General features: G+C 48.0%; 1 protein-coding gene across 3 annotated transcripts in view; it reads left to right on the top strand.

Annotated features, from left to right (window-relative positions):
* The window catches only part of fz2 (frizzled 2), a 97,418-nt gene extending 70,339 nt beyond the window's left edge, over positions 1–27,079 (top strand). For all 3 annotated transcript variants that reach the window (XM_018026756.2, XM_018026758.2, XM_018026757.2), the window contains exon 2: positions 21,159–27,079. In XM_018026756.2, coding sequence (XP_017882245.1) covers positions 21,207–23,426 — 2,220 coding nt within the window. In that variant the 5' untranslated portion in view covers positions 21,159–21,206 and the 3' untranslated portion in view covers positions 23,427–27,079. The remainder of the gene's footprint in view (positions 1–21,158) is intronic.
* The last annotated feature ends 296 nt before the right edge of the window (positions 27,080–27,375 follow it).

The raw sequence follows: 27,375 nt of genomic DNA on the forward strand, positions 1-27,375 counted from the left end.
TCGTTTCGCAACTCTTGCACACCTGCTTCGCTCCTTTTTCTCTTCTTTTTCTATTCCTTTGCCCGCGCGCGTTTCTCTAATCCGACCTATCCTTGCGGCTTTCTCCGAGCCTCGGTTCGTTCATTGAGGCCCGTGAAAAAATCGTACCTAACAGTACGAAGGTGGAGCAGGCCCGTTTATGGAAGCTGGTCACCATCTGGAAACCTCACGATATTTCTTATAATCGTGTTCTGCAACAGCTATTTAAAATGTAACACACATTTTTAATCTCCCGAATTGGTAACCCAGTAGGCTTGCACACGATTCAAGCTCGGTGATTACGTACACGAGTTTGCTTGCGTAGTGGAACTCGTTATCTACTCGAATTATATCGATTAAAAAAACTGATGTATTATTGACTGAAACAGCGGTATGGTCCAACAGATTATAAATATTAATGCGGCACGTAGGTGGGTCGGGCAGGCGCTAGATCGTTCGCTCTGATCGCAGCTGGTACTCTGATGATGTTTATTGCACTTTATTGCTGACTGGTCTCTAATGCTTGCTCTCACGCACACTGCCTATATTTTGTACCTGTTTTTCTTCCCCGACCCCCCTCCCAGCTGCTGTGGCTCATTCACTTGCACGCTCGTTCCGCCAATCACCGGCTCACTGGCTCCTCTGCTAATCATTAAGATCTTCTCCTGCCCTCCCCTCCACGACTTTACTCTCTTTCATTCAACGTTCAATTTGAAATTTCGCCGCGTTAGTGTCTTCTTTACGAAGGCTATAATCAAATAACAATTACACCGTTCACAGGTGTTGCACGGACGTGTATGCTCATGTGCCGTGAGCAACAATTTATGCTTTCGGGCAACGAAGCACGTTCTTCTATCGGAATCACCTCGATACACAGTACTGGACGTTTTAATTTCGAGATCCGGCAAAACATTTAGATAAAAATTTAATTGAAAATTCTTTTACGGTTATTCACGAAACTTGATGGCGTCGATCATTCAGAGACTCTCGTGACTTTACAAGAAAATAGAGTCCCGTAAAACGTCCCACTTGCCTCCTTTTAGCGTGCCTATCCTTCGAGTCGTTCGTTCGGCTCATCCATCATTCGTTTCAACATTCCTCTCTTTCTCTCTCGCTCTCACTTTGCATCGGAATGACTGTAATTCCCTCGAATAATATTTCCTTTTACGCCATCAAACTTTGATGTATCTGTCCTTTACAAAAACACTCATACCAGCGCTCGATCTCTTCGTGCATCGATATTAAAGATAAACAGCCTCCTAACGAGAACCTTGAAGTTTAATCAAGACGAGCCAGAAGTTTTATTTGAAAAAGGATTCTCCAATATTTTTCTCATGGCTTTTTTCTGTTTCTCGATCGGTTCACGTAATCTACGAGTACATCGCGGTGAGCGGGGATGGGTATGCAACTCGGGGGTTACGGTTGTCGGAGACCGACGAAATTTTGCGCGTAGTCCTCACGGGAAACTGTTGGGTCGATAGTAACCGGTACGGTCGGGAAGCTTCTTCGGGTGGAGGGTTGATGGTGGTGGGTGGCTGGGAATGATGGTGGTTTCGACGGAGTGGCAGACCCTATCGACCGTGTGGCAACGAGGAACGTCGTCGCCGCACCATAAGATTTCCCCTTACGGTCTTCCCGTCTCGCGGTGGTGTGCGCTCGCAAGAATATACCTACACCGCATATTTCCTATTGGCAGTTGAAATTTTTTTCCGGATCAATACCGCCACCAGCATCACTACTATCGGCAGTATCAACGGGGGGATGTATTCAATTGTAGTTTCGTGCGTGAATAAACGTTCGTCTTCACGAGGATCCGACGTGGGGACGTTGGTTTTCTTTTGAATTATAGGCACGTAACAGGTTTCTCAGTTGGAAACCGGATGGGATATTTCCGAGAGTTAAGTGGTCGTGTTTTCGATTTAATTATCTCCATGACAAATCTGTACAACATATTTCACATACCCGTTTCCATATTTAATCCCGCTGAGAACCAGCCTGGCGCCTTAACTCGAGGAAACTCAAACACTCCGCGCGAAAACCACCCCAGCACTCGTGTTTACAACGCCCCAAAGTACTCTGCAAACTGCGACGCTTTCGAATCGCGCTCTCTCGAAGATCTTTACCTTCCCCGTACCCTTTCTCCTCTAGCGGAGAAAATCTATCAGTCTGTCGTACACAGAATCTAAGGAAACGGCCCGTCTCTTCCGATTCCTCGAAGTTCGAACGAGAAGGGTGATCGATAGATGTCTTGGGCTATTCTCGAGCCGAGAAAGAGACAGCACCGTCTCGCCAGATTCGTGATAACCGTGGCACGGTCCGTGGAATCGACGAGAAACGAGGAGAGAGTCTTAATTAGCGTTTTGCTTCCCTGGCGCAAGAAAGAAGCCGGGTCGGCCACCGCGAAGAAACGTCCTCGTGACTCCTGTATTGGTCAGGCCGGGTCGGTGGAGGTTTCGCTTTGTCCGGATCAATTAAACCGCGCTTCTGTCCCCGAGTTCGCAGCCCAGAGGTCGAGGAGATGGATCAGACTCCTCGACGAGTAGCAGGAAATTCTGCTCGCGTAGTCGTGCATACGCGCGCTGCCCAGAGAAAACGTGCTCGCCCGGAACAGGTTCCTTTTTCCGTGGCCGGCGGCTTTCGAAAAACCGACCGTTTCCTTAAACGCGTCGCGAAATAATGACGTACTTGCTCTCCTCGCGGTCGCCGCGCCGTTTTCAGCACCGCTCGTCACCACGCGTTATGGTCGCGCTCAATGTCGTTTCCAGCTTGAACGCGACGGTGATAAGACGCTGGTAACGTTTTGGATAACGCGTCGAATCTTGTTTGCTCGAATCTGACAAAGATTGAAGATGGAACTGATAACGAATCGAATAAGTTGGATTAAGGATAGCGAGGCCAGGTTCTTTTTTTTAACCTCGCTACAGGTTTTATCTGCGATAAGGATGCTGCTGGGTGGCATCAGATTAAAAATATTTTAAGAGTGCTTTCCTGCTACGGTCTATTAATTACTCTATGTAAAACGTAGTCTTCATAGAAAATAGAGCTCTGTTGGGAATTATGATGGGTCGTTGTTATCTGTGTGCCAGAATTTAGAAGATCAGAGTTGGAAGTCTTTTCGGATTGGTGAGGTTGATTAAAATATCTTTGGATTTAAGTCCACTTTTTCCTCATGGTCTTCGCAACTAATTGACATTTTATTTAGACGTCATTTGGTTCGATTGTCAATAAGTTATATTCAGTTCTAAAGTGTATCGGTTCAGTTCTGCTCTCCACCGTATGATTCTTTTTAATAAATCACGTCATTTTAATTTCACGATCATCCATTATAAAATCGCGATAGAAACTGACTTAAAGATTACTCCTCATTTCCATCGTCGAATCAGAACGGATTAAACGAATTTCTCTGGCGAACGTTAGATTGGCCTCGCATTCATCGTTGACGCGTGATTAAAGGGAATTGCGAGAGATTTCGAGGAAGCAATTGGAACGAAGCGACGAGACGCGGAGCGTCGATAGTTGTCGCTCCGTTCCTTTTCCCAGAAATATGGAACAAGCACGAGCCTTGTCCCCCGTTGCCATCGGTTCTAATAAAGCCCGCAATCCAGTCCGACGCGTTCGGTCTGGGTAGCCGTCATCAGCTTTTCATTATCGTTTCTGCATTTTCCAATTGCTGAGTCGATGAATATTGCTGGCGCCGGGATTTTCCTTTTATGCGAAAGAGACAGATCCGAGCTCTCGAAGTTCCTACCTGCACGTAGACACCTCGTGTCACCCTGATAAATTCATATGTAGCTAAATGCGCCGGAGCGAAATAATCGCGGAATAGTACACCTGGTATAACCGTGTCTGCGATGAAGAATCAATAGATTTTTCGCCGAGGGTAACGTTCGACTACCGAGGGAACGATTAAAAATCGTATACGTGTTGGGTCAGACCGATAAAGATAAGCTCCGGAAAAAAGTTTCGATAACTGCGCCGGGGAGAATTTTTGGAGATAATTCCGTGTCGACAAGAGTCCGTGAGTCGTGACTGTTGCCGTTCGACAAACTGATTAAGTCACTTTTTAATTTCTGTTTATTGGACCGGAGAAATTAAGATCATTTTCGTCTATCGCTTTTTTCCTATCTATCGCATATTAATTTCCTTGATTTTACGTTATCTTCGACTCTGTTTCCCTGTCTTTCTTCGTGTAAAACCAAGAATTTATTATTAGACATCGGATTTTTATACAAGAATATCACTTTAAAAAATGAGATTCAGTAACAATGTGTTTTGACCTTTTAAACATCGTAGTATGTATTTTGCTGTTGACACTTTATGCACTTGTATGTGACTGTTACGTTTTTAACACATCTGATTTTGCTATATATGCATAAAGTCCGCGGTCTATAAATTATATTAATCAATCTTTACGTTGATGAAATTAAGGTCTCATTGTGTAATTGCTTTTTCGGGGAAACGAGTAAACAGATCTCCGAAAGAACACGAGAGGAACATGTCTAATCGTAGTTAAACGACTACTTATCTGTGGCAATTTTGTTGAATCTGATCAAACGCTACCTTGATCGTGTCAAATACTAAACACGTCTTAAATAAACAGATAAGATAAACATTATATACCCGAACACTCTTTTTATCGAGTTACTACAAACCGGTTACTATTTTTCTCCCTTCGCTGCTCACTATCAGCTTCTTGTCCCTTTTTAACAACGCAGCGTCAGAACCTCTATTTAAACAAGATTTTTCTTCCTGTTTCCGCCTGTGTCGGACATGCTACTGCCAACGTTTGTTCAACAGATTTTCAAACAGACTTACTGTACATACAGCTTGTATCCAAGCAGGTAGCCACATGCTCCCTCGATCGAATACAATGCTCTCTAAGACCCACTCTGTTTCATTTACGAGATAGTCATATATCTTCACGAATATTTTAATTGCATATCATTTACTGGTATAAATATCAATCGCTCATGCGTTTGTGAGCTTATGCCGTTCAACAGCTACTTACACGCTCTACTTACTATCGTGTGTCTCGCGTTCGCTATTGAATTTCCCTATTATTCTTACTTTAATTATTAATCATACTCATAAAGTCGTGTCATTTCTATTATAAAAAAACGCCTATCGCTCGAGTGATCAAATGAGTACCAAAAATTATTGATGGAAGCGATACGCAGCAGACGTGTGACTATTGTCCGGCCACGTTGCCTTGCAATTGCACGCACGGCATGGCACGGCGGCAGCGGCGTGGCGTGAGTTAACTTTGCACTCGCACTCTCGCGCGGTGCACACGCGTATTAGCCTCGACGTGCACAAGCTCCTCTTTCCTTCTCCGTTCGTAGCCGGCGGTCCGGCGGGGGCCGGTTCGAGCGGACGAGCGGGAAAGTTTATCGCGAAGCAACGAACGGTTGACAGCTCGGTGATGCATCGGTAGCGATTTGCATTGGCGTCGGCCGCGCGGAAACCAGCCGGTCTCTATCCCCTTTTCTCCACGTCTTTCTCTCTCGCTTCTCGTTTATACTCCTGGATACCTCGGCTCCTCGGGGCCTCGCAAAAACGAGCCGTGAAGGTCGGGAATTAACCGCTATACCGTTACCGGCCGCATAACTGGAGACACCTCTCGTAAGCTGGTCGTGGGACATGGGAAAAGTTGATATTTTAAGGAAACCTTGTTCGTTACTTCGAAAACTGGTACATGTAGTTATGCGTATAGACGGATGGGGGATTTTTTTCTGGGTCGTGTAATTTTAATGTTGGAGAAGTGGCAATTATAGTGATGGATAGGTTGCTCGGTAGTTCCACTACTCAAGTATTTCGACTGCTGCTGTTTCTTGTAATAGCACACGTCGAGCATGACGCGGCGCGATTAACATTTTTTGAAAACAGATTTTTGTTCACGGAAACAGATGTTTCCAAGTTACCTTATTTTTATTAATACCATACGCATGAAACGTTGCATTAATTTAAAAAAATCGAGAATGGAAGAAGGTCTAATTTCACGTCTCTTTCACGGGTGCTAAGAAATGCTTTTATAAAGGACCTCGGGTGCGAAATCCTGCGGACGGAGGAAAATAAATTTGTCCGGGACGCAGTTTGGCGGTAATATCAATCGAATTTGGCGGTCACCGCGGATTCCACGGATTCCGTTCGGTAAACTTCGCCAATTTGTCTTAGGAGCCACGCTTCCTACGCGGTTCGGGAGTCGTTTAGTCAGTGGCGGTCTCTCAGCGGCGCGCAATTTATATCGCCGAGTCCTCGGTCTCTCCCGAGATATCGCGTCTCCCAGTCTCCTTCCTCCTCCTCCTCTTTCCTGTCTGCTGCATTGTTTCGACCAGTTCGCGGCTCCCTATCGATTTGAATATTCCGCGGCGTCACGCTCGTTCATCACCGGCACCTTCGACGCTCTCCTCTCGTCGTCGCACCGTCACGCTCTTACGTCGGGACGTAATTAAGTGACAACGTGCCGTTTAAAGAGCTTGTAAACACGAAACGCTGGCTTATCTGCGCAGCGCGCACCCCCTCATTAAGGGAACCGTATCCTCGCCGTAAATCGGACTCGCCTTCCTAATTAAGGGCACATGTGGACGACACCTTGCGGCCCTCGAAGTCTCTGTCCACAGAACCGAAACTGGTTACTCCTTCCCCTCTTCGGCTACATCCTGGGAGCGATCTCTCCTCGCCCTCTGCGAGAACCATGGATATCTCGGCGGAGAAGAGGCACCCAGGCGTGTTGTCGTCCAGGTTGGGAAAATGTAGAACCCACGACTGGGTCTCGTTGGGCGATGCGCACCCTGGGTTCAAGGCCAACCGTGGGTAGGAGACAGATCGTCGCGGATAAGAGGCCAGCCAGAAGAAGGTTTAACGAGGCACACATCGAAAGGACCTCGTCCATCTCCCATCCCCTTCCCTCTCCTTCTCTCTATCTATCTATCAGGATTCGTCCTCTTCGTTTCGCCTCTGTTCTTTTTTCTCTCTTTTTCCATTCGCTTCCTCCCTTTTCCATCAGATGCGTCATCTTCGAGCACAAGCGCGCAGTAAAAGAGGGAGCAAGAGAGAGAGAGTGGGACGATGATTTACGGTCTCGAACCTCTTTCCAGACTCTCTCCTCTCGTATCCGAGGTCGAGAGAGCCAGGACCTTCCTTCCCTTCGCCGCTCTCTGTTACTTGACTCGCCGGCTCGCTCTTTCCATCCTTCGAGCTGGTTTCGAGCCGGAGGTTTATACTGTACGAGCTTCGGAGGACGACCAGTGCACGCCTGCTGCCGCCTTGTTCGCTCGTTCGCTGTACTCGCTCGTTCGACCGCTTCGTTCGCCTCCTCGGTTGCCTGCCGGTTGTTCCTGAAAAGTAAACAGCGCGAGCCGTGGCAACGACTTGCCCCGGTGTTCCACCGCGTCATCATTGCATACCGCCTTTCCCCTTCCGCTGCCGGCTAAACGATAGAGATAGAGGAGAGTAGAGAACGAACGCGGCCAGGTAAAACGGACCTCGGCAAACGTTCTTATACCGGGTTCCTCAGGATCGCAGCTTTGCCTCTGATCGTTAACTCGAAATTGTTTAACCCTCGTTCATCCCTTATATCAAAATGAACTTTGATATCAACGTATAACAGTGTAATAAAAATACTCCAAATGTATCGTGACGATCATGAAAGTCTATCTGGCTCTGCCTGTCTCACACTGCTTATCTGTGATCAGGCTCTGTTCTTTATTTTACACTCACGATACACGTGTTACGATATTTAAAAAATGTAAAGTAATCACGTGACGTATCAGAATTCCAGCAAAGCGTGTCGATATCCTTCCTCCACAAAACGGACTTTCCGTTTAACTCGCATCCTACTATCAGGAATACGAGCCTTTGAGCACAAAGTTCTCTGCACTACATCGGTCGTTTTCGTCGAATATTGGACGTTACCAAAGCGAGGAGGTGCATAAAGGTGAAAGGAACCTCGCTTTGAACTCCTTTATGGACATATCTAAAGAAATTTCAATGGTATTCTTCGGTCAGAGATGATTTGGCGTATTTGTGCCATTGTTGCTCGAGGGATGACTTCGCGATAAATCGAAGAGGGTGCTTAAAAAAATACGCGAAAGTTACCTTTTCGAGTGGTGACTCGGATATTAGAATATCAAGAAGAAACGCACGAGTGGACGTGAAGAATTTTTAAGATCGCTCCTCTTCAGTCGCTCGCGTCGTCTTTAAATCAGATTTGCCATGGACTCGATTTTAGCCAGGTATCCAAAGAGATTCTTCGGTGATCCGTTGAATGCGGCCCTGTGGTAAACCGAAGCAACAGAACGCTCGATAATGTCGATAGTACGGGTTACGAGCGCGCACGGCAGACCGTCGTCGGATCGTTTGGTTGCATATCCGCCCCGAAGGAAGGAATCACGGCTCCGGCCGGCCCGTTCGCAACCGGGCGAAGAGGGAACCTGTGCACGGAGTCAAAGCGGACACGCATCGGGCGTCGTTTCCGCGGTAGGAACGACGGATCCAATTAACGGGGGGCACCGCGGATCCATAATTCACCTCTAATTAATTAGCGTACACGCGTGCTGGATCGTTGGAAGATAGATACGAGCACGGAGAGAAAGGGAATGTTCTGCGAGCCTGTGAAACGAAGGGAAAAAAGGGAGAGAGAAAGACAGAGGCGTGACAGGCCTGTGTAATCCTTTCCTGGCCGCGTTTACTCATGCCCGACGACGAGACGAGCGAGCTGTAAACTCGCCAGCTAGGACAAAAGCGGCTGCGAACCGCCTCTGTCCTCGTGGCACACCACGCTCTCGCTGCCATTAACCCCTGGATTATTGTTCGCGGTGAAAATGCCAGTAGTCGTGCACATTCGCTTACTCGCTCGCTCGACTCCGCTCGGCTTGGCCACAAACGCTACGCGGGGTAGAATGTCACGGTAATAGACCGCGGATTGCCAGTAAAAATGTTCCGCGGTTGCTCGTACTATAGGATTTGTGAAAGGTTACCCGAGGAAAGATCAAAATGCTTCGACTCAGAACGAGATGATGAAATGCTTTCGTATCGACAACTACAGTACACCAAAACAAGACGCTTCAACTATCATGTATACATAGAATCGTAGAATAAGTTACTGAGATTTTCTAGAATCGCCCGATCCTCACCTATCAGCCATTGAGATCGTTACACCTCCGTTTTCGAGAGCCTTTGTCACGATCTCGTAACACGAGCTTCTGGACGAGAGTCTCCACTGTCTTTCACGCCTTCCGTTCATGCAGCACTCACGTTTAACCCAGGGTAGTGTGCCGCGAACGGCAGAGGGAAAAGGGGCGCACAGAGAAAGGAAAGAAGGCGCGCGCGGCGGCGGTGTCGCGTGATCAGGATGCAGACGGCCATCGTAATCGCACACCGGAACACGCAACCGGTATTTCGGTGGACCTCCGAGCCTCGTTCCGTCCCGCTCCTTCCTCTGACGACCCTTAACGAGCAGACGCGGACCGAGGACGGGCCGACGCGCGAGGTGTCAACTTTAAAGTGGATCCCAATACCCGGCCACCACTTCCATCCGCTCCGGTTCGCTTCGCCTCGCGAGAACGAAACTCTCAGGTTTCACCTCCTCCTCGAACTCGTTCGGCCGGACAAGACCACGAACGAGCACCGAGATCGAGGGTAGGGTCTCTCTGTCAAGGCTAAAAAAGAAACTCGTGCTAAGAGACGCGAACCTGGCTCACGTCTCTGCGGTCCCGGCGACTGCCTGGACCGTAACACGAATACGTGTTTGTTTTCTCGCGACGTGAATACGCGAGCATCTCGCGGTCTGCCTCGTATTCCGAATGTTTTCGAACGAAAGTGGGGGACCAGCCGTGAAAAGGCGACTGTCCAGTTGCTCCGCGTACAATGAAAGTAAATTGTCTAACAATTACGTCCACATCTCATTGAGATTTTTTATATATTCTTGTTACCTTATTTTTGACTTCATTTCAATTTTTGATTATCTACTCTCCGACCCCGAGAGAAATTGGACAGCGCTGGTATAAACTATAAATTATATCCGATACAGTAGATTTATGATACATGTGGGAAATACAGTTACATCGTTTTCGGCTGGATAAACTCCGGTGGTTAATCCATTATTCATACATTTATGTAACGGCCACCGATTTTTTGCAAACGTCTGGCAGACGGCTTAAGGTTAAGTTCCCATGGATACCCGGTTCGAGACAAGTAATCGGACGCCTCGTTTCTCCCACCGCGATATCTCATCACGATCATTTATTCTCTCGGAATGATTTCGATATTATGCATAAAAGTCTGAGCCCCTCGTTTCTAACGAAAAACGGAATGAATATCTTGTTAGCAAAGGCCGCTGTTCGCGGCATTATTCCATGGCGATTCAAAGAGTGAGCGCTTGCACGTTAGCAGAGTGACGTGGGCGAGTATCAGGAATACCTTCTGTTACTTTTTACAAGCGGGATTGGTCTCGGTCGCGCGAGCGCGTGTCACTCACCTCGAAAAAGGTGCTCGACTGTCCAGGAATAAGATATTTAAAGTTATTAACTCTGGCGAGACATGGCGTAGACATATAAATCCTACCTTCTGTGTAATCACAGTAAGAGTGGAACTGAACCAACATTTTCTAGAATTGAGTAACTGTTTTGAAATCATTTAAACGGTGTGTAAAGAATATTTCGAAAAAGATGGAACTGAGAGGAAAAATGTGCAGGTCTCTTTTTCAAATATTTTTATTTGGACTCGTAATAAAAATTTGAACAACACGTATTTGTATTTTCCTATTTACAAAGCTCGTGGCAACGGAATCCAGTTTCGTTCTCGGATCTCCGACACCTCCGGAATTTTGCGTCGGACAATCTTGGAAACGCGTCGTAGCCATTCGCATTTTTTCGCGATAACACCGGGCAACGAGTGTATAAATGCCACGGGCTTCGGCAATATCGTAACTGTAGCCGGTGGGAGTAATATGAAAAAACGGCGAGCGGCCTCGTAAAAGTTTAGCATCGCTTCAGGTCCCGGGGAAAAGTTTGATAATTTCGGTTGCGCGAGAAAATGAAAGTCGTCGAGAGATACGGTAATGGAAAACGCTCGTGTAACAGAGCTCCGGTGTTTGCAGGTGTTATATCAATTTGACTTGTTTCGCGAGTAAACCAGAATAATGCAAGCTTTGGATATTTCTGTTCGTTTTAAATTTGTTATTCTTTATGAAAGGTGATTTTATACGTAGAATGAATTATATTGAAAGTTCGTGTCCAATTTTACGAGGCGGGTCAGATTCAGTGTTACAAATTTCTTAATTGCATTGAATTAACCATTAAAATTCAATCGTCAATTCGAAATCCTTCCAGTTGACCTAATTAAATTATTTTAATCCTTAATTAGTGAAATCCGGATCATAGACCAAACGTTAAGTGCCAATTGGTATTCAATTGACTTAAATCTTCAATAAAAAATAAATGCTTTTTATCTGGACGATCTTCCACTTTCTATGAAAAAGGAATCCACCTGCTTGTGAGCAGAATGATAGAAAACAAGAATAATTCTGTAAAGAAAGTATACCATAAAATGTGAATATCTTATTTCAAATCAGTTTACAATTTTATCACTGAACAGTAATTATATTATATTGTTGTGAAAGGTATTGTTTCTGCATATCGGGATAGCGTCAGTCATTATGTAGATCCATTATGCGAGTGGCATTGCATGTCGATATATCTACGTCCGCATCTGGATTATTATATCAATATCATTACGCGGATTTATCGACGGATCTCTCTGCTATTTATCAGTACAAACGCATCAGCGTTTCTGCATTACTAAATTGATTGGCCTAATTATTCGGAATTAGAGCGGCGCGTTGCTAATATTCAAATTTCGAAAAGATATCCGCAGATGGCTAATCGAGACAAGCAAATTACTGGGTTAATCCCTTGCTAATAACGAGTAACAATTTTACAGGCTCTCGAGCGCAGGGGCGCAGGCCACGTTTCGTCGATTTTCAGTTTCCCTTGGCAACGCGCGCCTACAAATTTTCTGATGCGATCGCTCGATCGATACTCGCATTTCGATTGCGATTTCAATCGCGATTCCGGCCGCGCCGATAAATAGACACGGCCGAGTTCGACCGGAAATGCGTTCCGATTTCTCTGATAACCCGGCCCGACCGCCGCATCGCGCCAATCAGGCGCAAATCGGTTCTTTCGCGAAACCTCGTGCACATAAATTATAAACCGGTGCGTCGAAATTCGCTCCATCAATCATGCTTTTCAATTTATTCGGGCAAACGAACTCTCCGCTCCACTGGTAAGACTCGCCGATGCGATTCGTTTCGTCGGTTCTTTAATTCGAATTTCGGCGCTCGTTCGCCGTGCTTTTAAACACAAATTTACGGGTCACTCTCGCGTCGCGTCGCCGTGTCGCGTTACGACCATTGGCGGCGTTAATTAATACCAGGACCCGGGGATATTAACGCGAATCGTGATTTGTGTTTACACGAGTGGCGTTAATGACCGCTTAAATAGCGACACGCTTCTGCGGCGTGTTTTATGGGACCACCGGGTACGCCTGTTGGATTAATGCCCAGTAACACGATTGATCTTCGTGTTTGATGTTTTTTTAAAGCCGTATCAAAATTAAATGTTTCGTTTGAAAATTTTATTCGATCTGCGAGGACTCAATCGTTTACCACGCGGCTGGTCGACAGAATTTTTTAACAAATATTAATCGTCTTCATTAACGACTAATTTGAAAAGAAGAAATGTAGACTTGGTACGCGTCGGTAGACGATTACTCCCTGCAATCACACGTCATCCTCGCGAAACGAGACTTCCGTTCGGCTTGACTGACGTGGAGGGATCGCGCGACGAAGAAACACCATAAACGATTTTTCATCGTGTATACGCGGGCGCCGTTTTTCTTTTCGCGAGCCGCTTCTCGCAACGCGGTATTCAACCGTTCGACGGTATATCTTCGTCCTCCGCAAAATGTCAGAGCAACAGCGGACATATTTTACCTGTCGTCTGTCCGGCATCGACTTGTCAGTGCTTCTCATTCGATTGACCGGCCTCGGAACTGGCTTCGATAATTTTAATTAATCGCCCTCCATTTATCTGCCCCTCGATTAGCCTCATCGCAGCTCGGAATATTATTTTAAGTCGTATGATCACCGATTCGTCGCTCGATACACGAGGAACAGCCTTGAAGGTTAAAATATTTTTATAGCAAGATGTGCTTTGAAGAAAACGTTTTGATTTACGTATTTTGACGATATACTCGTAGTAATCTGTCTGAAAACGTTTCTCTGGTAATGGTAATTGAAATTGGCGTCCTGTCGAGACGTCTGACGTTATTACTCGCGCGGATCGTGTAGGTACAACCTGAAACGATAATTTATTAACGTCGTTATTTTTAATATGGAAAGCGTGAAACCCAACCGCGAAACGCGATATCAAGGTGGAGGTGTAGAGTTTCAAAGTGGAGACCTGTCCGTTAACTTCCTCTGCCCTCCGCCGATATATTTTTAACGCTTCGTCATTTAAACCCGTACGCACCTACCTACCTACCCACCAAACTAGAGAGAGAGACACCTTTCCGTATCCGTGGATCTTGCAACGAAGCAATTTGAATTGATTTATGGAGATACGCACCTTCGCGCCGCGCGTCGATTAAATCTCGACGCGTTGAAAAATCTCGTTCCTGGAATTTCGATCGACTCCCAATTTATTTAAATTAACTCCGATAAGATATTATCTACCGCGAGTTTACATAGAGAGACTCGAATTTGCAACGAGCACAGATATCCTCCTCGTGGATTATAAAAGAAATATGCACGGTCTTGTGTGTGTCGAATAATAAAGCAGGGAATTACGGTGAAGCTCGTGACACTGTTCCCGGAAGAATTCGTGGCGAGAGTGGCATTCCGTATTCGAAAAACGCGGCAACAATTTGCCCGTCCTCAGAGACGGGAGACACCCTCGGAAAAGGGGTTGCGGTCTGTTCCCCAGGAAGCGGCTGACTCAAATTCTTATCGCGATTCGCATTTTTACGACTTTCCATCCGTACGACCACCACGCGAGAAAAATATCTTGGCTCGTATATTCCTCGGGAGGCTGCGTTGAGGTCCAGGTCCGAGACGAAACGACTGCAAGCAGAAAAAGTAGAAATCGAAAAGAAAAAGAGATCAAGGAAGCGGTGGAAGGGGAGAAAGTGAAGATAAACAAGGTGAGAGAAAGACGAGGTGGCTGAGCGCGAAATAAAATGAAGCGTCACTCTGTCGCCGGATACGCGACAACTTCCCCACCCTCGGAAATATTTCCGCTATCGAGGAAGCCTCGGGCTCAGCGGACCTCCCGCGACAACGGGATAATTTATGCAAAAACGTCCACGAGGAAGAAGCGCGAGAGGGAAAGCGACTATCAGTTACGCGGGGCTAGAACAGAGTTTATTCGGTGAAATTTATTCCTTCTTTCGTTGCTTCCCCGAAACCTGCGCGGGTCAACTAGACGGTCTCTCTCTCTCTCTCTCTCTCTCTCTCTCTCTCTATCTATCTATCTATCTATCTCTCTCTCTCTCTCTATCTCTCTCTATTCCATCTCCCCATCGATTTCTCTTACCTATGTTTCGTAGTCGTTAAAACTCGTCGCGGTTTCCTTTGGCAATTTCGTTCCCTGCTCGTTCGATCCATCATGGAACGATGGCGTCGCGCGGCGGGACGCCGATTTCAAATTCCGCCCGAAGGTTTCGCAGTCTTTAGCCGACGAGAAAACCGAATCGAACGAGCGTGCGTGTTTCGTCTATAATTAACGCCGCTGCCCCCGATCGCCGTTCTCGGAAGGAATTAATTTTGCCGTTTATGAGGCTCGTCGCCTGGTCGTCGTCGTGTTTGCCTCCCGTTGTTTATTCACGATGAATTATGCCACGATCCATCCCTTTTTGCTTATTAAATTGATACTGCGTATTGATTTCGAAGAAACGGAACATCTGATGATTTATCAAAGAAGGAACAACGTGGCCTTCGTTTCTTATAAGTTGACACCAGTCAAGGAAGACTGTATTTGCTGTAAAAGTGTGTGGCTCATTTTATGAATTCCCAGCATACGTTTAATTGAGATTTAAGTATGAGATGAAATGATTTTTGTTTTTCTATAAGTTGAAACCGAGTAATATGGGAAGAAAAGCGTATTTACCGGGGGAAAGTGGCTCGTTTTCTGGATGGAATGGCAACAGGTGTCTACACTCATGCTCGGTTTAACGAATATTGTTCGAAATAGAAAGAGTTCGCGTCGGTATTACCGCGTAGCGACGCGACGACGCTTAGACAGGTGGCTGTTTATTAGCCGGAATGAATTAACGTCGCTGAAACCGAGATCCCACCGTGCGTATTGCGAAAGATGACTCGGATGAGCTTTTGTTTCCTGGTTTTTCGAGCATCTGGTTTCATCTTTCTGTAGCTGCGTTTAGAAAGTGACGATCTTCTGTGAGCTACGTACTCTCCAATTTCACGAGACGTTCCTGTGCCTAACGAGATTTCAGAATACGATTTAAGGAATTTGTAACGGATCGAAGTTATCCGTGTGGCAGTAATCCGAAAGTCAATCTAACTTCCATTGCTTCATTCGAATCCTTCTAACCGTACTGTTCTCTATTACTGTTTTCAATTCTTTCATTTTATTTTGCTTCTACTTCCTCGAGCCAATTAGTATTTTAACGTATAAAATAGTGGGCGTGTAAGCAGTTTCAATTTCCCCGATTCGCTAGTTTATCGAGGAGAATAGAGTCCTCTCTCTCAGCGAGCCCGCTAAATACAGCGAGGCGGTAATAATAACGCGTCGAAACTCCATTACGATTTGAAAAGGGAGAAGCTCGAGGCAGACAGCGGCGCGCGCCCGCGAAAGGATTAACAAGTTTGTTTCACCGGCGCGGCGCAGACATTCATCGTGCCGATACGTACGGTACGTAAACCCTTCCTACCTACCTCCTTCCATCCGGAGCTCGCTCGCACCGCGGGCTTCAATTATTAACATTCCGCGAGTCGAACTCGCTCGGAGCGCATTCAGCAGGCCGTCCCGCGGCGCGCCTCGCGCTCACTCCCGAGCACAATGAGATAAACGTACGAGCGAGAGAGCCGGCAGACGCAACGTGCATCGTTGGAACGAGGGACACAGCTCGAACAACCAGCCCTGTGAGCAACGTGGCAGAGGCGATTTCGTTCGCCTCATGTCCCTGTTACTGGCTCCTCTCGGTTGAATTCATGATTAATGCCTGTGACGCGCGATTTGATATAAAACCTGACACCGTCCGCCGTCAGTTTTGCCAACTAACGAGCGCGTCGCGCTTACCTTATCCATACCTCGCCATAAATCTCTGCGGGCGGCTTTGATTTATGTGTCTTTTCGTGTCCCTCCCCGGTACGATCTCTTCTGTCCCGCCTCGCCTTTTCTCCGCGGAACGGACGTCTTTTGTGCGCTTTCGATCGCAATAACGTAAAACGCGTCGAGAGCGAGTATTTATCTTTGACGGAATTAAAAATTTCCTCGAAGACCAAAGGAGGCGCTTTTCTACGCGGACTCTGGTCGCCGAGACCTTTTCACGCGATTTCCTCGAGCGTTGCCACGTCGCGAGTCAGGCTCGTTCCCCGTGAATTATGATCACCTGGCGTCGACAAATTAGCCGCCTCGCGCGGCTCCGATCGGTACGCGCGCCGCCACCGCCGCCGCCGCCGCGCTAACTCCTCTGCCAGCTGGAGAGAACGCGATGTTTCCCGTGACGAATCGACCGGCTTCGCGTACCGAAATGATTTCTCATTTAACTCTTATCCGGCCCGGTTACGCTAACCTTGCGAGAGATCTGGACGGGCGTCCGGGTGGAATGAAAGGTTTCAATTATGTCTCGTTATCCCGAGTGACTGTGTTTTGACAAGATGAAGGGAATTTTCGCTGTGTCATTTTTCGAGCCATGTCTCGGTGTATGAGAGCGGAAGGTCGTCTTCTGATCACACGTTTAAATTCAATATTTTTTATAATGATCTCTGGTCATCGATAGGGTGCCGTGTGATCCGGGGGAGGTAATATAATTCGCGAATTCCGCATGCGGTTATCTATAATCGGGGTACGAACGGTTAAGTAGGAATTAGATGCAGATGAAGTACTAATGACAATATTATGCTGATCAACTGATCACTGGTTGCACGCGATACACGATACTAAAAATACTCGTCGATCACCTCGTTACTTTCGCAATAACAGCCGGTGGCCCCGAACGTTTCCACGATTTCCATACAAAATTATCGGTGTGCTTCCCATCGCGATCCGCATTGTTCCGCTTGGGAATTATGCAGCGTCCATATATACGAGTATAGCTGCGTCAATGGCAGAATTAACGACGTGCAAACGGTTCACACAGTCCCAGAAATAATTCGTGTCATAATAGAAGATAATGCTTGCTGCGAAATTTGTTTTTCTAATTGGCTCTTTTTTCTTCCCTCTTCGCTGCTTTGAAAATGGTCGATTTCGTACGCAGACAAGAACGCACGCATTTATACGAGCGTGCAAGTCATGGGTGAAAGGATCCGTTGACAGGCTGGACAGCTTAATTGGTTAAAGCAGCGCCGGGCACGGGTGAAAGAAAAATTCGTGTTCGAATCTGAGCTCGGAACTCCAATCGGTCGAGCCTCCTCTTTGCGTAACGTCCCTTCGTAGTTTGTTTTCGCACGTGATTCATCAACGGCTGTAAAAAGTCTCCCGCAATCACAATATATTTCATACTTTTTATACGGGCTGAATCGACGCGAAGTACTTGGCGTACGATAAAGTTTTTTTTAACAAATAGAGGTCACTTTAAGTTTTTTTTTAAAATAATGTTTCCCCATACTCTTTCTCGAATTTCAATGGAACACCAAAGTCTCGGTAACGAAGCATTATACCAAGTAAGTGCATCTTGTTTGAAACATGTCTGAAGAAATGTTTCCCTGTTTCGCCCACATTTTAAAAAAGAGACTGAAACGAGGTGGAAGCCTGGATTTGCATACGAGATGAGTAAATCATAAGCCGAACAACGCCGCCAGCGCGAGAGGCAGCGTCGAGCGTATTCCCGGCTGAAAGGCGAGGCCCTTTAAAACTGATTCATTGCACGATCCATCCTGCTCCGGGTCCTCTGCTCTCGGGACGTCCGAGATATCCCGCGAAAACGTTCCTTAATGGGAAATTATAGCGCGAATGGGCGAAGGGAAAGCATCGTCTTCATCGCAGATCGAGAACGGTCGGCGATCACGTAGAGGGAAGGCGAGGCCGGGAATAATAAAGCGGAGGCTCGTTCCCGCGGCGATGGCGCAGCATCGCCGTTCGAAAACGCGATAATTTCCTGCTTCGTAGGTCGCGTTGCAGGGCCAGGTTTTAAACGCGTCAATATGCGGCTCACGTTGTCGGCCGACGATTAACGATCGATCGATCGAACGAATTGCGCGTGACTGTGTTCCGATATTAAAGCGAATGGGATTCGCTCGGATCGCGACGGCTCGTTCGGCCACGTGGGCCGATTAATAATCCAAAAGGTGTACACGGTTTCACTATTCCGCTCCGAGTGATGTATTGTTTCGTCTCCATGGATGGCCACGCGCGCCTGTATGCGAACATGGTGTTTAAGATGTTAAGTACTTTGTGGGAGGCGTGGGTGATCGCTGAGTGCACTCAGGATTAATTGATTCGTTGGTGGTTCTTTGAACGCTCGTCGACAGTTTAATTTGGTTACGTACAGTGGATCACAAAACTGTTCGAACTCATGTCTGACATACCTTGTGTGTCAGTTTTTACTTGCATCTGAACACTTTCGTGGACCAGTGTACATTCAGGACAGAAAGGAAATCGAAGGTATGATAAAAAACAGACGATACGTGATTTAGCACATTTATTTCCGATCGAACATAATATTAGAAAGCGCGTCATGACGCAAATCTTGGAAGCCTTCGCTTAAATCACCGGCCGAAGCGAGCTATCGATCCTGAAATTCGAGCCACACAAGGGGTGATGGTAAAGAGGGAGCGTGAGGTCGCCGACACGGAAGAAAAATTGCGGCTCCATTAGCCACCGCGTGTCGATTAGCCGGTAGGTGTGCTTACGCAGACTCGCGCGTAAACGCGAGGGATCGGTGCGTTTGGTCCGCGTGAGTCACGTGTTCCCAAATATCGGGGAGTCCGACGGTGTCTCAGAGAGCAAAACAGCTAACCGGCTCCTACGCGGCCGATTAAAGCCCCCGGCCCATTCAGATGTTATATACGATGCGGATGCTATGAACATCGAATGCTCGTTCCACCCAGTTGACCTTTTCTCGTGACTGAACGCCAGTCTCGTTAGGTGGGAGTGCTTTTTAATATTTTTCCTCTTCATTAAAACCTGGCACGAGGCATTCGATCCCGCGACGTCGCCGTAGGCCATTTGCGTATCGCGACGTTTAATACTTCAGGTTTCGAGGATCCTCGATCCTCCGCGTTCCACTGAATGCCGTTGTGTACGTCTCGTTGCATGGGTCTAGTCGAACCGGAAGCCAGGAAAAAATGTATCCGTCTCGTCGAGACAGCCGCAATTTGCTTCGTGGATTTTCTCCCCCTCACCCCGTTCGCTTCCAATCCTTCGTTCTGTCTCGAGGTAGGACGTTTTCCCTGATCCTTTCCTTGCGCGCGTCAATCTCCGTTCCGGCACGAGCCACACACGTAGCCGAGGAGAGAGAGGAAGGAAGGAGAAGCGATCGTTCCACGGTGAGATGCAACAGTGCCGGGTTACGTCTTATAAATAGCGTCGGGAACGCGTGCGTCTCGGGGTGCTAGCAGTTAACAAACGGTAAAACTAACACCGCCTCCTACAATAACATTTCGCTCCGGTCACGTGTTTTCCGCGGCCCCGACTATTATAAGATCCACGACTGTCGTCGTCTCTTAACCCTCTCTCTCTCTCTCTCTCTCTCTCTCTCTCTCTCTCTCTCTCTGTCTTCACTGCCTCTCTACTTACTCCCGTCGTACTCGCTCGTCACGTCTACCCCGTTTGCTCGCTCCGCGTTCCTTCTCACCCATCTACCTTCCAATACCTCCGTCTTCAACGTTTCTTTTCTGCTTCATTCTCGACGCACGCCGAGATACATTGAGACGCGCGAGGCGTGCCAATCGGGAACGATCTCCTCCTCTTCTCCGTGTCTACTCACTCGCTTCCTCGAGATTTCTAGGGGGAATGGTTTCTAGCCGTTGCGTCGTCGGTCGGACGTTGATTTATGCGGCAACCACCTGAACCCCGGTGTGTGCCCTCCGCGTTCGTTAGGGTCGCAGACGGTCGCGTCTTTCGCCGGCCTCTTAACGAACGAATCGGGGACTCGGTCGGCGGGTGGTTATGCAAATACGAGCACCGCTGCCGGATCGTTCGTCCGGCTGATCGTCCGAGTCGGCCTCGCGTTATATAATGTTATGCTGGATGTCTTTTTTTTTCCTTTCGCGACCATCTCGTCCGGCTTTAATTAGGACCACCGTAAGGGGCTCCGAGATTGAACACGTTTTTTGTTTAACCTTGTTCAAACTGGAACATGCCTCATGGGAAGGGAAGGCTTGGACTGACGACGTGACGAGATAAATGACACTGTGACATTTTAGTTTTTGTCGAACGGCTATTTTTAATCGATTTTTTATTCATGTCTCTTGTTGATCCGATGCAAAGATTTGAAGGTGTGATGAATTTGTTGTTCTTGGAACTCGCGGCTGGATGTTTAGGCTTTGCTCACGATTCGGCATTGGGTAACAGAAACTGTTCGAGGAACAGTTGGCTCCGGCTAAATTGAAATATAACGGTCCGTTAACGCCTGTCCATTAACCTAATTGGTGCACATACATTGTATGCACCGGTTAAAACGTTCTGTTTGACAACGAATCTAGATACGTGCATTAACGTGGTACGTGCTAAAATATTCTCGAAGTTCGAGCATCGTATTTCTGGAATATTTACATAATTTATTCTGCATTACATGTTAACATAAAGTGAAAACGTTTATTTGTATATTAACAAAAATCTCAAGAACGACTGCAGTACTTGCGTCGTTCGGACCGTAGCTTTCTTATATACGAAGTATCATACGGTGAATGAGCTAAAAAAAAGTATTATTACGAAGAATGTATTTTCATGTTTCAGGCCGGAGTGATGCGATCCACGCAGGAGTAAGCTAGACGAAATACAAAAATGGGTCTCGTTCGACGGCCAAAGCTGCTCCCAAGCCGAACGATGGCATCCCTCTTGGCATTGCTGTTACTCGCAGTGTTACCAAACGCTCGATTAGAGTCTGCGATTAATCCGGTGGGCAACGGAGGTTCAGTGTCAGGCGGTTCCTCGTCGTCCTCTTCATCGTCTTCCTCATCATCCATGGTGGGTGTCGTTCCTGGGAACGGATCCCCTTCGGGAGGCATGGCCGGGTCCGGTAACAGCGTCGTCGGGGGTGGAAACAGCGGCGTTGGACACTCGTCCCTAGGCGGTGGAACACCAAATGGAAACGGGAGATGCGAGGAGATCACGATCCCCATGTGTCGTGGCATCGGATACAATCTGACGGCGATGCCGAACGAGTTGAACCACGATAATCAAGAAGAAGCTGGTCTCGAGGTGCACCAGTTCTGGCCGTTGGTAGAGATCAAGTGCTCGCCCGATTTGAAGTTCTTCCTCTGCTCGATGTATACGCCTATCTGCTTGCCGGAGTACACGAAACCGTTACCAGCGTGTAGGAGCGTCTGCGAGAGGGCGCGAGCCGGTTGCGCGCCTCTGATGCAGCAGTACGGATTCTCCTGGCCGGAACGGATGGCCTGCGAGCGACTACCGGCTCACGGCGACCCGGAGAACCTGTGCATGGAGCAGGACAACCATACCAGTAGCACGGGTTACGGTTCCGGTAACGGAGGGGCCGCGAGCAGCGCGCCGTTGCCACCGGCGGCACCGCCGCGTCCGACGAGGCCGTCGAAGACGACGCAGCCACCGCGGTGTAAGCCAGGCAAGAACCAAAAAAACTGCCAGCATCCCCCGGGGGAAAGGGCGAGGGATTGCGCGTGCCGTTGCAGGCCACCCCTCGTACCCCTGGGGGCGGGGGGCACGGTAATCCCGATGCCGATAAGCGGCAGCACCGGCAGCATCGGCAACGGGGCTGGCCTGGCAGGCATGGCCGTAAGTGGAGTCATACCGGCGCCGCCGATAAGCATCGCCAGGAACATAATTCAGGACATTGCCGGAGTACCGAACTGCGCGCTACCGTGCCACGGGGCGTTTCTCACCCAAGAAGAGCGCGGGTTCGCGGCCGTATGGCTGGCGTTGTGGAGCGGCCTGTGCGCCGCAAGCACGCTCGTGACCGTCACCACGTTTCTGATCGACACCCAGCGCTTCAAGTATCCTGAGAGACCGATAGTCTTCCTCTCGGCCTGTTACTTCGTCGTCTCGATCGGGTACCTGTCGAGAAGCATGTTCGGCCACGAGGAGATCGCCTGCGACGGCCCGGCGTTGAAATCGGGAGCGCAGGGACCGGGGGCCTGCGTGACGGTCTTCCTAATGATCTACTTCTTCGGGATGGCGTCCTCGGTCTGGTGGGTGATCCTCGCGTTCACGTGGTTCCTCGCGGCGGGATTGAAATGGGGCAACGAGGCGATAGCCTCGTACTCTCAGTACTTCCATCTGGCAGCTTGGCTGGCCCCCACGGTGCAGACGGTGTCCGCGTATATGGCCGGGGGAGTGGCGGGCGATCCAGTGGCTGGAGTCTGTACGGTGGCTCCGGACGGGATAAGATCGTTCATCCTGGTACCGCTGTTCGTGTACCTTCTATTGGGAACGAGCTTCTTACTCGCGGGATTCGTCAGCCTGTTCCGAATTCGATCGGTGATCAAGAGACAGCCGGGAGCGAAGGCGGACAAACTGGAGAAACTGATGATACGCATCGGCGTGTTCAGCGTTCTGTACACGTTACCGGCGGGCGTCGTGCTGGCGTGTCACATGTACGAGACGGCGTTGAGAAACGAGTGGCTCACTTCGCTGGCCTGTCCGTGCCAGCCGAGGGCGAGGCCTCTCTACTCCGTCCTGATGCTCAAGTACTTCATGGCGCTCGCGGTAGGCATCACGTCAGGCGTGTGGATATGGAGCGGCAAAACCGTCGATTCGTGGAAACGTCTGTGGAGGCGCTTGTTCGGCGGCGGGAGCGGCGGAGGCGGTCACGGAGGCGGCGGCGCCGGTATGGTAGCCGGCGTGACAGGCGTCAGCGGCGGCATCGGCAGCACCAGCATCAAGGGCGTCGTAGGTCGTGTCGGAGTTCCATATCCGCCGGCGCCGGGACCCGGGAGCGCGTTGCTTCCGCCCGGGAGCGTGGCCAGCGCTTCTCAACACCATCTCCACCATCACGTCCTCAAACAACCTCCGCTCTCGCACGTATGACGTCACCAGTCGGCGGGGGGCGACATGAACACCGCTGGCTGCGATCAGCAGCAGCAACAGCAGCAGTCGGTCCAACAGGAGAGGCCTTCCGCCCTTAGCAACTACGGGCCCATTTAGCCCTTCGCCTCGGCCTCGCGCAGGCATCTGCCGCACACGGCGCCTAACACGGCGCCGCATACGCCGCACTCGGCTGCGACCATATATTCGAGGAGGTCGTTGGCGTCGACGACGGGCCCGCTCACGCCAGCCCACGGCCTCGCGCCCTCGTACACCCAGGCCACCGAAGTCTGAATCGATCCCCATTAGCGAGCCAGCGGCCGGGGGACGTTTCACGAATTTCACGTGTCGGGGGCGTGCGGGTTTCTTCGATGCGTGATCTATGGCGTGTGGCTCTTTCGAAGACGCATCGAACTGCGTCGACGATGACTCGCGATGACGGTGCTTCTCGATTACCGGATATACGTATTAGCCCGTACGTGTCTTTGCCGATCGATCTCGAGTCATCTTATCTTCGTGTCGTTCTTGCCTGGTATCGCGCGCGGTATAAATAAGTCAGTGGTTCTTAATTCTTTCAAAATCATGGAACGCTTACAATTTCAAGGGCTCTTTCAGAAATATTTTTTAACAATGATTTTTTTAACGTTTTAATTTTTCACCGATTCTCAAATTTCGCGCGTTCCCGGAACACCGGTTAAGAACCACTGAACGAGATATTATACTGATGTTTCGTTTACCGTTTCGATAAATTTTAGATGTCTATTAAAACGTGAAACCGGTATCGCGCGATTTAAGCGAAATCCGCGGAACGCACACAAACACGTACGTACTATCAGTGGCGACACCAGGCGGCGACAATTCCGATGGGTCGCTCGAGATCGGCCGGCTTTAGTGAGATTGCGATGTCGGCGCGCGTGAGTGGAATGTAGTGTCTCGTGTAAATGAATCGTGCGAATGGTACCGCGTGACAGGGACTCACTCTTTTTATCCGTATCTATCTGTAACACTTTTCTTACTTATATATACCGTAGCGGAGTTCGTACAGTCCGCATGTCCGTCTAACGTGTATCGTCTCGTCTATTTATCTAACCTAGCCGTAAAGCTGAAGAAGTGTATTAGGTGTGAAACACAGACGTGATTAGGATATGTCGTTGCTTAAAGGTTACGGCGGTGGCCGGGCATTCCAAAACGCGTCTTTCTAGTTTCGTACATTTCTTTTTTGTTCACTTGCCTAGTCGGAGAGGGCACGCGGTCTCGAAACACGTGTTGTTACTCGCGTGGGCAGGAAGTGTAATCGGCGGAGATCGCGCGGCAATGAAAGTACCACGGACGAATACAGGCTCACCGCCGTCGATCGTATGAAGTGCGACCAGCAAGTGTATAGCAGACGTATAGAGGAGGGAAGCTGGAGAACGAAAGGTAATTGTAAATATCAAACTTAGACGTTAGGTCAAAGACACGCTGTAAATATAAAGAGGGTAAAAATCAGATGAAAAAAAAGAACGGTTTATCGGTCGCGAAATAAACGTTGTACAGAAACGCGTGATTCGCAACGATAATCTCGCGTTCCTTTCGTCTCGTGTCTTTCGAAGAAAATTTTTCTTCGCGTTATTCTTGAATAAAAAAGAACACTTGGTGCAATGAATAATGTTTACGACAATGGGGGGACGTTGGAAAACAAATAAAACGATGCTTCGAAGGAGCCGCTAGTCTTGCCACGGGGAAAGGAACGCGTGAATCGTAAATGCGTTTGCGAGTAAGAATACGAAAGGATGAGCGTGTTTGCGCTCGCTTATTATTTCGCACCTTTTTCACCGCCGAACGAAGCCCCTCCCCTTAAACTTTTACCGGTTTATATATAGTACCACGTATGTTATAACTGGCGAAAAATACGGAGGTAACAAGTGACACTTGCTCTTTCCTCTACCTTGCACGGCTTCTTGTCTAGGGACAATTCAAGCCGTGCTTTCGATACGCACACTCGCAGTACCAAACCCCCAAACCATCCCCCACCCACTCCCGATACACGTACCGATCGTACATACTCGCACATCGTAGAAAATACACTTCTGTGTACCCTCCCCCCTGAGAATAAACCGTATACAGGTAAATGGAAAGGAGGAAGGTCCGAACAATTCGTGTGTTTCTTTAATGTCCGCGCAATAGAGAAAAAAGTAGCTGTTGAAAGACAAGAATGCGAAATCGAGTAACACGCATAAACCGTTAAGTACGTAAATATATATAAATATTAAAGATACATTATAAATATATAAATAAATATATATATGTTCGCGGAGGCTTGTCGACGCTTCTGCGACACTATGTCGATATTTCAGAATTTTTGTAATCGCTGGAAGAGAGTGGGGAGGTCGAAGCAGGAGAAACGGTATGTACGATTCCCGGCGACGCGTTTCTTATCCCGTGCTCTGTTTCACGAGGCGTCCGAAAAAGGGTTGCATCGCGTGCGTACAAATTCCACCGACGTTGTTTGGACGAACGGCAAACGAGAGAGAAGGCGAGAAAGAGAAAGAAGAAAGACACACTCCTGGTTATGCAGTTCTATCTCGCGGTCAGCGTTGGCGTTTTTCCTCTTTCTGTTTTTTTTTTTTTTTTTTTTTTTTTTTTTTTTTAAAGCGAAGAAGCGTTCGTTGGAACTTCGTCGGCTCACGCGATCGGCCCGCGGTATGTCTTACGATCGGAGCAGGTGGGTGCGCGTGTGTGCACGCGGTGAAAAACGCGGACAAAAAAATCGGGGATACAAAAAAAAACAGATGGACTGATAAGAGAAAAAACGATATCTGCCTCAAGCAACTTAAAAAACAAAGTAAAGAAAAACAGGACACCCGTGTCGCATCCCGGAACGGGAACCACTGCCAAACGAAAAAACGTACACGTGTAATGTTGTAAAGTAGTGAGAGTTAAAGAACCTTTAGTGTCACATATCACGCCAAGCCGTTACGAGCGAAAACGGACAATGTCGCGTTCGTGGACGAGCAGTGAAAAAAGCAGAAAAAGTGTAAGTGAATGAAAGAGAGGGACGGAATGAGATGGTCGCGGGTGAAGAAAAAAAGGGAGAGGAGGAAAGACATAGGGAAGTAAGAGGCGAAACAGAGCGCGATGCGACTCCGGTACCGCAACGACGTCGGTAGGAATGGATTGATGCGAAAGAAACGAACGCGACGCTTTTAAAGAAACGAGAGGGAGGAGTTTATAACGAGTATTTGTAAGCCACTTTTTGTCACGATGATTGTCAATAAAATTGAAAATACTGTGTGTAACGGGTGTGTCCAGGAATTCCCTTCAAGTCGGCCAATTAGCTGTGTTCTCTTTTTGATTTTTTCTGATAGAAAAAAATGTTTGATATCCGATAGAACAAGTATGTGCATATTTTGCAGAATCTCGATAGTAGTCTCCCTCTATTCTTCTTTCGTGCGTTCTCCTCGTTCGGCTTTTGTGTTTTTTCCTCCCGAAAGTGCTATGGATTCCTACTCTGTACTTGGTCCGAATTTTACGCTCGACCGCCGTCTTTGTACAAGTTCTTTACGTTGCCATAGTAGTTAAAAGAGTAACCGACGACCGACCACCATATCGTTATAATATACATATACTGAAATCAAAATTGTATACGATTTTTAATATACTTTATTATTATTTAAGTTCCTTGCGTTGATTGCTTACGCATTCCTCAGAATCTTTCCAGATTCCCTTCGTCTCTTAAACATAGTGTTTTCTCTGCTAACGATTTTTCCCATTAATTCGATTTCCAAACAATGTCGTGTAGTTTATAAGTCCATGTTATGAAATCGTAATAGAGGTAAGTGATGAATCGATCTATTCATGATTATTCTTCGCATGCAACGAATAAGAGAAACGTTTTATTGTTATTTCATCAAATTATTATTTCATGACATAAGTGGGATTGTAGAAAGGAGTTCGAGTTATTTGTCATAGG

This window comes from Ceratina calcarata, unplaced genomic scaffold, assembly GCF_001652005.2.
Source record: "Ceratina calcarata isolate Rehan_Ccalc_2016 unplaced genomic scaffold, ASM165200v1 scaffold39.2, whole genome shotgun sequence".
Classification (NCBI taxonomy): Eukaryota; Metazoa; Arthropoda; class Insecta; order Hymenoptera; family Apidae; genus Ceratina; species Ceratina calcarata.